The 11965-nt window shown below is 34.7% G+C and overlaps 2 protein-coding genes across 3 annotated transcripts in view; one reads left to right on the top strand and one right to left on the bottom strand.

Annotated features, from left to right (window-relative positions):
* The window catches only part of LOC113232029, a 9688-nt gene extending 8629 nt beyond the window's left edge, over positions 1–1059 (top strand). The window contains exon 5 of the mRNA XM_026466653.1: positions 1003–1059. Within this exon, the coding sequence (XP_026322438.1) occupies positions 1003–1059 (57 nt within the window). The remainder of the gene's footprint in view (positions 1–1002) is intronic.
* Positions 185–10891, bottom strand: LOC113231617. 2 transcript variants are annotated; one of them, XM_026466026.1, is made up of 5 exons: positions 10123–10250; positions 8946–9020; positions 6414–6622; positions 4623–4785; positions 185–1616 (listed from the first exon to the last, which is right to left on the bottom strand). In XM_026466026.1, exons 2-5 carry the CDS (start codon positions 9002–9004, stop codon positions 1532–1534), a joined length of 516 nt encoding a protein of 171 aa, XP_026321811.1. In that variant the 5' UTR covers positions 9005–9020; positions 10123–10250; the 3' UTR covers positions 185–1531. The 2 variants fall into 2 exon arrangements, with proteins under 2 accessions (XP_026321811.1, XP_026321809.1); XM_026466024.1 differs by having other exon boundaries at positions 967–1616; positions 8946–9006; positions 10123–10891.
* Positions 10892–11965: the final 1074 nt, after the last annotated feature.

The following is an 11965-nucleotide window of genomic DNA, read 5'->3' as shown; positions in this document are numbered from 1 at the left end:
TTTTATATTATTAAAAGTACCTCTCGCAATGCATCTGAGCTACAGCCCTCTATTATAAATGGTGGAGGCGCGGACTCTATTATAGTACCTATCGAAAGCAGATAAGCCAACTTTTGAGGTTTTTTTTTATAAAAAAGTTATTATGATTCCTCTAAAGAAGACTACATTCATTGGGAATTAATGCTTTCCGTATCAGTCGTGCCTATGGGACCAATAAACAACCCGAAACGTTGGTTTGTTTGAATAAATATACACGGTGTTAGATTCGTAAAAAATACTTTCATTGCCAATAATCTAGTCTTCTTTAAAGAAAAAATGGGATGGATGAACAACATACAATTGTTGTGCAGACCCCACCTAGCGTGGGATAAGGACAGGAAGAAGAACAACAAATTCGCAAAAAAAATATAGATTTTCTAGTACGAGTAAATCTCAAGAATCGAATTATAGACAAATCAATCTTAAATCAATTAATTCTTGGTTAAAATTTGTCATAGAAGTGAAAACGAGAGGAGAGGCTACGCCGCAAGCGAAACTAACCTACGTTAGCTTACCCCACATAGCTGCATGCAGCAGGCGATGCGAGCTAAGCCAACTGTGCTTAGTTTTTCTTTTTTTTTTTTCAAAGTATTCGGGGAGCATAATATAGTAAATAAATATGGCTGTTTACAAAAATAACAGAAAATGAAAAAAAAAATTGCCGTAGTGTTCATTGGAGGTATCGTAGTGACTGAGTACTCGACGCTAGTCTTTCCCCGCACGGGGGTGAAAGGCGACAGAGTCTACTCAGCTTACTGGGATCGCTGGGTAGTTAACCCACATAGTTGAGTCAGCTCGGTTGGCTTAGATAGCGATGTTAACAGATGTATAAAAACTGCCGCGACCACGTGAGACAAGCTAATTTAGCTTAGCTTCACTCGCGGTGTGACCTTTCCTTGATGACCCAAAAGAAACAAATAATAGAAATCCGCCATACTAACCCACTGATGACTTTCTTTGCAGATAATGAAGGCAGCGTACTCATATTATGCAGTACTTAGTCAAAAACAAATGAATTAGCAACTTCTTTATTACCTTCTTTTGTAGCTAGAGCAGTTATTTCTGTCTTTTATTTTATTGCGCTTAGTCCATGTCATACATTGAAAAGTGGTGTAAGGCTTCAGGCAACAATGCGATACATCACAGCATCGCTTGAATATTATGCACATCAAGTAAATGGCTTGACCTGGTGTCTTTGAAATGTCTGAACCCTTATAATGACTAACTTTACAATATAACTAACAAAATGTTTACAATGACTGATTGGCGCACGTAGATTCTACAATCTAAGCTATCACAGTTGTTCTGGTGTATAAAATTACAAAAGTATTCAATAAATAGCCCTAATTATACGCTAGATTCTTATTTTTACCCCTTGTTTATTATAAATTAGCTATTTTAAAGCGAGACTTTGCTACCACAATAACGAATGAATAATGTAGAGTCCAGAATAATGTTAATTTACTAAGTACTTATAGTTAACTACGATAATTCATAGTTCCAACAGAGGAGGTTTCGGTGTGACCGAACGAGATCTTTCAGGCGTCTTTACACCGATAACAGTCATTTCTTCGCATCTGAAACAATTCAAAAGAAACACACATTGATCAATGAAAAGGAAAAGCATTAAAATGTTTCTTAATATTTAACCGACTTAAAAAGGAAGAAGTTCTCAATTTGTATGCATCTTTTATTGTTTGATTTCAATTTCCATGTTTGTAATGCTGAAACTAGCACTTAATCAATAATTTAAAGTAGGAATAATTTTATTACGAAATTGAGAATGTCGGTAAAAGAAAAAAATTGGATTTTTTTTATAATATCAAGTGACAGAACGAACAAGTCGTACGTCTGACGGTAGCTATACGCCTGACCATAACAGTTGCACTGCCACCCTCGGGAGAAAGATTTAAGGGGCACTGCCACTCCGCCCGTCACCCTGAGACATAAGTTGACAAGTCCTATGTGTCTGTGTCACCAGTGATTGGAGAAATCGGATGAGTGATTGGAAAATCCACTGATGGTACCTCAGTAATAGTTCGCAATTAAATTTGAAGAAAATAATCCATCTTTAAAATTAGCAAATTAATGTATGAATGCGATATATTGCATTTCGCCCACTTTTCGTTATCCGATTTTAATAAAACATGGCAGAGATGTAAAACCAATAAAAATAAAATAGTTATGGTGAAGGAACTCCTCAACATTGCGCAGCAACTACCTTGCGGTCGGGCTCGTATGATTCGTTTAGACAAGAACTTCCGGAAGCCTTTTAAATACACAAAGAGATTTGATTTAAAATAATTTCAGTTTCAACAAATACGTTAGCAATATAGTCAAGGCAGCATACCGTTGCCAACTGGATGTATTCTTTATAGGATATAAGACTTATTTTACTTTTAATACAAACTATTAAAAGTAAAATTAGCCTTTCCAAAATATCGTCCAACGTCCTTCATCACAAACAAAAGACGTAATAAACAGATGTAAACATAACTCTAAACAATGAAGCAAATCTTATCAATTGGCTCGATTGATAGATAAATAGAGTCTAAACCTTTAATTATAGTTTTATTTTTGTACGCCGTTCGCTCGCTATAACAATAAATGACAAATTTTTGGTCAAACGCTCAATGGATATAACTAGTATGTAGACAAAGTCAAAGTTAAATAATCTCTATTTCATAGGTAGGCAAATTACATTTGAAATCGTCATACTGATAAAACTCTACTACTCATTCGTAAGGCAGATCCCCTGAGAAGAATGAGCAAGAAACTCCAAGGGTTGCTCTTTGTGAATATACATGTGAATACATTTATCACTACAATATTTAATTTAAACATCTTAGATCGAGACTACATGCTAAAAGGTTACTACCACGGATTTTTGTCATCCAAGTACGCAGAAGCTGTATAATAACCTTAAGTATAACATTTTTTCTTTCACTATAGTTTTAAGCTTCGTAAATGGCAAATTTTGAACATCAATCGGAATCTTAATAATAAGAAGCGTACACATTGCCCCTTAGATAAATTTGAGATTTTATTTTTATTTTTTTCCATCCTCTAAAGATTTTATGAAGACGACTGTCAAGAACAGCTACTTTATTTTTATTCCTCGTATTAATGTTATGTCTGTCACTATTTTTCATGAAAAAATAATGTTGTTCTTGAGGTTAATGTAATAATGTTAATCTCTTTAAACTTATCTCTTTCATAAATTTAAAGTATCATTGGACGTTATAAATGATTGATATAAAAAACTTTCAATTTAATAAATATTCTTAGGATATTTATTATAGAACCAAATATAGAACCAGGAGCTGGAGAACATCTTGAAATTTTGTTATACTATACTACTTGTTAATTTATATCCCATAAGCGATTATATCCTTTGAAATACCCTTTATACCAAGGAATGAAAATAAATTATTTGTTGTTATGTCGATCATTACACACCCTTATATTCAAGAGCAGTGTGACTGATAAAAAGCCTTGTACCTGAAATTTTTCCATGTAGAGCAATATTGGCCTTGCGGAAACTGTATAATCACCTACAAATATCAAATTTCTGTACGGATCCAGTACCCATGAAGTGCCACTAAATATTCGCCGAAAATTTTTTTGATATATAGCTAAAATCTAAATATCATAAACGGTAATGTTGATTGCCCCGACCCATTGGGTGATATTCCGTTTAATGTACCTACGCATTCTACGAGACAGTATCACTCTGTTACAGTTCCCCTTAACGAGAACTAATTATAGACAAAATAGTTGTTTTTGTAGAGCTAGCAAGAGTTTGGATAGTCTACTGGCAAATCATCATGATCTGGATATTGAAATATTCAATTATAATGTTGATGCGCAAGGTGTAAACTCACAAAGTTTTTATTTAATTTTATTGAGTAATTCGTAACTGTAGGCGCAGGTATTCGGTTATTATTTTTATGTAAGTGCGTGATGTTAACACTTACTGTTTATTATTCATTTTGTTCAATACTTGTGTTTGATTTGTCTGAAAAATAGATGGAAGCCTGGTATTTGAAGCTGTTGACTTTCCATGAACAAGTAAACAAATTGGTTATAAATGCTTCATGCAAGTATTTCTTCAGATTCTAACTAAAGAAACCACTTTAGGACTATAATCTTTCAGTCGAAAATCAACAACTACCATCTACCGAAGTTGTTCCATACGAAAAAAATGTTTCAGTAGCGTAGAGCTCCTTGTGAAAGAGTTCGTCCAGGGAAGTACTGCCACCTTACCTATTTCTGCTGCCAAGCAGTAATGTCAGCATTACTGTGTTCCGGTTTTAAAGGGTAAGGGTGCTGGTGAAATTACAGCCGCGTGGAACTTGTCAACTTATGTATTAGGGTGACGGGCGCAGTGGCAGTGCCTCTCAGATCTTTGCGATTTAAAGTTCTGAGGGACACTGCAACTGTTATGGACAGGCGTGTAGCTTACCATCAGGCACTCGGCTTGTTTATCCCGTCAACGGATATTATAAAAAATAATAATAATAAAAATCCTTAACACCCTCTCTTCTTTAGAGCTTATTTCTGGGAAGACGTGTGATACTTACCTGTCATCACCAGTATGCGCTGCATTGTAGAAGACATCTGGAAGTGGGGAATCGTATTGGCTGAGCAAAGAGCTACCAGCTCGGGGCGAGTGAGGGCCGTGGGTAGCATAAGGCGAAAATGGAATTATGGCACGTAGAGCTGCTAGAGTTAGCAGCATTCCACCTGTGCAGGAGATAGAGGCATTAAGGAACACTGGGTGTAGAAACCATAACAAGCTACGGATGTGGCCATCAGGTGTGCATAGTGCTGTCTCTAGTCCATAGCACCATGGACGGAAGGACACACAGTATATTTCAACACTGACATGTAAGAAACTGATCTAGTTTACACTTTGACCTTTCAGATGAAAAGATTTCAGATGAAGATGATACGATATAGTTTTTATAGATGTGATATGAAAACAAGATAGTATCGTGTTAGAATGCGATTTTAAAACTAATACCGCAAGCGCAAAGCAATACCGTCAACAAAAAGTCAAATTTTGAGAAATAATCTTAATTTTTTTGAAAATAAGTTAACATTTTATAAAGCGGGATTTCCGTTTGGATGGTATTGTTTTTAACATGCGATATATGTATATTGAGATTTAACGGGGCTTACAATAGAGAACTTTTTTAGATGAGAAACGTATTAACTTTTATTTCTTAAAAGAGTTAGTTTTGAAGTATCAATTATATAAACAATTTATTATGAAGCATGTGTTACTGCAAATGTAATAAATATTCACCTTTAATACACGTTACTAAAATAAAATGTTAATTAAACGATGTACTTTTCAATATTGTCACACTTTAGCACTTCATTTACGTCACATTCCGACGTGCAAAGTAATTAGGACGAAACATCGACGAAATTCATTATTAACTAATTAGGTAATGATTCGACGATATCATGACGAAAACGTCTATTGAAATAAAGGTTTCATTTTTTTATTCTTCGTAAAAATATAAAGATTTATAATAAAGAGGATCAACCTCAATTAGGGAAGTTGGGATCTGAACGGCAAAAATTTTAAATGTTATTTAATACACAATGAACTAAAAATTATTTTTAAACAAAATACAAATTTAAGTATTTTCGTTTACGTTTACCAATCTTAATATTTATAATTTATTACCTTTATTATATATAATATATTTACATTTAATTATCCATTGTTTCTACGTAGAACATTCAGTAACGAATAAATTCGACTCTACCTATCTATTTACGCATCAAATTTCATTTGTATTTCCTCTGCTGCTAATAATACATACAGATATTAGTGTCTATCATCGAGTATATAACCAGAAATAGAGGCGAAATAAAGGCCATCCCTCCCTGGCAATTCATCAGGCAAATGAGCCTTTTATCACTTTTAAATGTCAACTCTCGTTTGCGCTGAAATCACAAATAGAAAGCTGAAATAGTACAGCGCCAGCAACTGACCTGTGTGTATGTCTCCGTATATTCCAAAAATATTGTGTATTTATTGTAATAAGACAATATCTCTAACATTTGGTGGTGTGGTAAAAACAGCAAAACATCTAATTATAAAACAAACGTATTCACATTTCATTGGTAATGAAATGTTAAATATGTAATTTTTCAATTTAGGTCCATTATTGCAAAGCTCAAGTTAAACTGGTCTATTTAAAGTTAAACAATTGACGACTCGTCAATTGTTTCCAGTTCGGGCTGGCCAATCGGAGCACAGTTGTGACTGTAATGATTTGGCAGAATAGTTTTCAAATTAAATGACATTTCGTCTCTAGTTCTGTTTTTATACTCGATGGTGTCTATAAACTAACCTGTGACAGTTGAAAGAGGAGTGAGGTTAGCGAATAACAATGCAGTAGCTATGCAAGCATAGAAAGGTGCACGTGCGCGCCCACACGACCATCGGAAGAAGTCCCAACAACGGAGTCCCAGTGTGTATTCGCCTCTTCTGCAGATGAGGTCTACGAACAAAGCTGCTACCCACATTGTTTCTAGGATGAGTACGGCTGCCGCACCCGCACTGTGTAAAGGAGAAAATCGTAAGTTTCTGAATATAATCGTACAAAATGTACGATATTATGGATAAGTAAATGTGAGCGTCAATAATTTTGTAATTTGTTGTTGTTCAAAAACATTTGGAAGGAAAAGACACGAATGTGCTTCGGCATGTTTACCTTACGTATCATATCGTATCGCAGTTGAAGAACTAATCTTTAATCGTCATACTTGTCTGAACGCGTTATTAAAAAAATCCGATAACAGGAATTATAACAACGTATGACTTGAAATAGGTGCTTCAAAAACAACAGAGCACATAAGTGTAAATCAAAGTTTCGCTCTAACTAGTATGTCATCCTACTCTCCAATAATTAAATCCATAGGCGCCGGCAAGTCTCGCCGTCTGGCTTTATTCGGACTTTTTGTCAATAAACTTCTCCATTTACCTACCTTCTCCCCAAGGTACAGTTTATCGTAGTAAAGACTAATGTGTTGGAAGGAAGTTCTTAAAAACTGCGATATTTCAAAACGACTTACAACTTCTGAAGTTTGCTCATTTGTTACATGTGATTATCTTTATGCTGTCCGCTTAGGGCATTAAAATGGTTCTGTGGTTAAGTGGAATAGCAACTATATCACTATCACTAAACTCTATCACTTGGCTTACAGGGTGCATGTATTATGTAGGTTATGTACCTAATGTGTATTTAAGTACCTAAGTATGTAGGTAGGTAATTATCAGGTTAGTTTTCTGTACCTAATTTCGGTGCCAAGTTTTATTATTTAAGTACGCAAATATTTTATCGTGATATAATAAATAATATTTCTGAATACAACACGCGAATATTAAATAATATTTCGTGATAATATTGTAAAACATTTAAATAATAAAAATTGCCACCAAAATCAGGTAGAGAAAACTCTCCAAAAAGTTACCCAGGTAAGCCTAAACGTTTGTTGGGCCATTAAGATTTAAATTTCAGCCTTAGTAAATAACTACTTGTAGATCACCTTGTAATATTATTCGAGATTACATTTTTATTTACGTTTGTAACTTACTTAAAGAAATACCTATATGAATTATTTATCTGCAAAGAATGCCGTAATAAATCGAAATCAAGTGCAGACGATATTCTGATTACTGAATTGATTTTTAATAGATATAACGTAGATATTGTGTAATAATATATAATTTATTTGTTATAGTGAATTGTATGTATTATATGATGTTATCATTTCTTTAAAACAAAAATTTCGCGGTTTGTAAATATCTTTGGTTCATCCTGACAGTTTTGGATAGCGGCAATACTTGCGTTATGACCCGTCTTTACCTACTTAATGACATCTTAGATTATGTGTTACGAATTAGTCGTGTACGTAAAATTATAACTTACATTAATTCATATTATTAATTACATAATAATAGCACCTTAATGTGTGTGAATAATACCACCCTCTGAAATTCCGGAATTATTGAATTGGATATCGTCGGAAAAACTCACTAAGTCCCACTCTACTCAAAAAGGAGTTTTTTCTATTTCCATTTCATTGGGAAAAACATCTATGACTGAAAAATTTTGTAAGTGCGTAGTGTCTTTCATTAAAACTGTATTTCGATTAAAGTTACATTAACCGATACGATAACAGGAAGTCCCTTTGCAGGTGAAATACAAAATTCTTGATCTCCAATCGTCGATTTGGCTTTTTAGCGTGTCTTACCTTTGAACCGACAATATTTTGTTCTATATCTTTAAAGCGTAACTATCAATTACTTTACTACGGCAGAATATTTAGATAAATAGTCATTTTGACACTCAATTAAGAACATAGTACTAAAATTTTCCGTCTTTCGGGACAGGTTAAGGCGTCTATTGGCCATACTGCCACTTCAATAATTTAATTTACTGATATTTGTCCGCGGAAAATTGTTATTCTTTACGGCGGTCATTGTGGTGGTCATTTTGAAACATAAATTGTATAACATCAACTATTATCTTATTTATACAAGGAGTAAATTACTGATAAACAATTAAAGGTCAACTCTCCCCTGACTGGTGACTTTTAAATTGGCTATAAGAGTTAATATGATGAGTGAGCTCAAAAGGTCGCTCCATTTGATTGTTCTCTTACACGAGACCTTACACTTGTAATGCATGTTAATTTTATTAAATAAAAAGCCTTATTCGTTGAAATGTAATTTCTGAATCTATAAATAATAGAAAATGTAAAAAACCTGTCGATTATAAAAAAAAGTTTCTTTTTCGTTAAAAAAATGTTTTTTTTTGTGCAAAATTATTTTATGAAACTCGCTCAATAAATATCATTTTAATTATTTTTATACTTACATAAGCGCCGGAGCTATTTCGAAGCCAAGAACCAGCAACTCCGAGCCCGCTGCACTCATTACTGGGGAACATAATCTAAATTTTATTTAAATACCTTAGCAGGTAGGTACCTATAACTCTTAAAAGTGTACAGAGAAAAATTTCGTCGTATAGTTCTTGGACTTTGAATATGATTACTCTTTTATAGCGTGGATGTTATAGATGAACAATTTGCGGTTTACTACAATCCAACTCAAGCCTCTCTGACAAGACGCTGTTGAATCAAGAGCGACAGGAAACCAGCCCACAGTTTAATGGTGCTTCAGAGATTTTCTACGATTTTATTCTAGAAATACAAAAAATTAAAAAACACGCCGGTCCGTTGCTTACACGATAAAAACCAGATCGAAAAAAGCAGCTGTAACAATGTGTCAGCCTGTTGGAATCAATTTGTCAATTGCATGTACTCTTTATCTTTTTGTCCTCGTAATTAGGTGCACTCGTATTATGTATCTGATATCGCCTGTTCTTTTTGCATTTAAATAGCAGCCTACACACACGCGTTCAAGTAAGACAAGAGGATATTCATAGTGCAATTAGAGTTAAACTCACTGCTCCATAGATAGAGATCCTTGTGAAAGAGTTCGTCCAGGTAAGTACTGGCACCTTACCTGTTTCTGCCGTCAAGCAGAAATGTTAGCATTACTGCGTTCCAGTTTAGAAGAGTAAGGGTGCTGGTGAAATTACAGGCACATGTGACTTGTCAATTTATGTCTCAGGGTGACGGGAGCAGTAGCAGTGTCTCTCAGATCTTTGCGATTTAAAGCTCTGAATGACACTGCAACTGTTATGGACAGGCATGCAGCTTACCATCAGGCATTGCAACTGTTGTGGACAGACATGTCGCTTACCATCAGGCACTGCAACTGTTATGGACAGGCATGTAGCTTACCATCAGGCGCAAGACTTGCTCGTCCCGTCACTTGATGTTATAAAAAAAAGAGTATACTTACGAGTAAGTTAATGTAAAAATTACAAAACATTTAATATCGATATGAAATGATGAAGAATTTAATAAGTTGATATGTAGATATGTACCCGAATCATAATAAGAAACAGATAAATAGAATCTGTAATTCCAAAACTATTTAAGACAATGGTGAATTGTTCTTTGAAATATCTAGTTCTTATGACTCACCCACAGCTGTTATAAGACCCCACAATCTTGCTAGAGGCTGCAGGACGTCCCAAAGTCTGGTCACAACAGACTTTTTAGGGGGCGCTTGTCTTATTGGGGTTTCAGGAGTGTTGACTTGAATTTCCGGGCCTACCCCTCGTTCTGGGGTATCTTCCGCACTCATATTTATTTTAAGTCACTAACATAGTGTCAATAAACCTTATATAAACAGAGTCACACAGTCTCGTGGACTACAAGGCCGCATTTTATTGTTTTAAACAGATTGAACAAACAAAACGTAACTTTATTTCTGTTGGTCAGTGCAGGTGGCGTGATTCGTAATAGTCTTACTATTTGCTTAATGTTTATATACACCGTTGTAATATTTAATGTGAATACAAACGTCACAGTTTTACGTAAATAATATATGTGCTTTGTTTTTATTTATCTTAAATAGTAAGTATTATGTAGAGTTCCATATAACACACATAAAACTAAAGTTAGAAAAATATCACACTGATTTTTGTATATCTCTTTTAAAATTTGATCAGCACAACACATCAAAACACTGGCGTTTTGCCCGGTTACCAAAATATAACGCCTTGGAATAAATGCTACGTTCTATTTTACCTTATTGTTCCTTTTGTAAACTTCGAAACAACTTATTGTGTTGATTTTAAAAAGTATTTAATACTTGACATTCCATGAGAATCGTTAAAACCACAGCGAAAATATTCTTCCCGAAATTTTAACCGAAAAATATACCGGCGATCGATTTTCTCGCGCACAAGCTCTCTCGATGGTGGATAGGTTGCGACTGAGCAACGCATGAATAGAAAGAAGCCAAATGCCAAATACCCTACCTAACGACACTGCTTGATATCGCATGGATGCAGATTTCTAATCAGCTTTTTACAAGACATTCGTGAATACAGAATTCGGATCTGTGTAAGGAGTATCAGCAAGCAAGAAAACGGTATAATAAGTGTTTTTTAACGGCGTTAATTAATACCGGTGTTTACTCAGAAATATTTAAGTATAGTTAAAGCGTAAAGTTTTCTAGTAGCCTGTGACCAGTAGAATGCAACGTAGTCGCGTTACATAATTTTTGTAAGTTGGTGCGGATAAGTATAAGAATCTTCAGAATACCTACCTTACATCATACATGTAACAGTAGTGCTTCTTGTGAAAGTGTTCGTCCAGGAAAGTATTGCCATATTACCTGTTTCTGCTATTTTCGTTCCAGTTTTGAAGATTAAAATTACAGACACATGGAACTTGTCAACTCATGTCTCAAAGTGACGAGCGCAGCGGCAGTGCCTCTCGGATCTTTGCGATTTAACGCTCTGCAACACTGCAACTGTTATGGACAGGCGTGTCGCTTGCCACCAGTTGCACCACTTGTTCGTCCCATCACATGATGTCATTATCTGTTACCTGCTTATGTAAATAATAATATAAATACATACATTTTAAAAATTTAAGAATAATTAACAAGTCCTTCATGATTTAGTCAATAACAGTAATACATACATTTTACTGGGCCACTTTGTGAAGAGAGCCTCAGAAGACACTTACACCTTCGTAAATTCCCGGATTTTTAGAAATGTTAGTAGTCTAATGGTCGTATTCCAGAACTTTACTCAATGCTCAAGTCAGGATTTGAGTATGGTTTAAAGCATTCAAAATCATACTCAAGTCCCTGCCATTAGAGTCGTATTTCCAGTGCTTGTGTTTTAATTGCAAACCTGACTTGAGCATTGAGTAGAGTTCTAGAATACGACCCTTAGGGTCATCAAAAGGTTAACCTAATAGTGTCATGCCACAAATATGATACAATGCAACAGAGAAGTGTGGTACGTAC

This window comes from Hyposmocoma kahamanoa, unplaced genomic scaffold, assembly GCF_003589595.1.
Source record: "Hyposmocoma kahamanoa isolate Upper Pololo Valley unplaced genomic scaffold, ASM358959v1 66, whole genome shotgun sequence".
Classification (NCBI taxonomy): domain Eukaryota; kingdom Metazoa; phylum Arthropoda; class Insecta; order Lepidoptera; family Cosmopterigidae; genus Hyposmocoma; species Hyposmocoma kahamanoa.
This window is presented reverse-complemented; position numbering and strand designations above follow the sequence as displayed.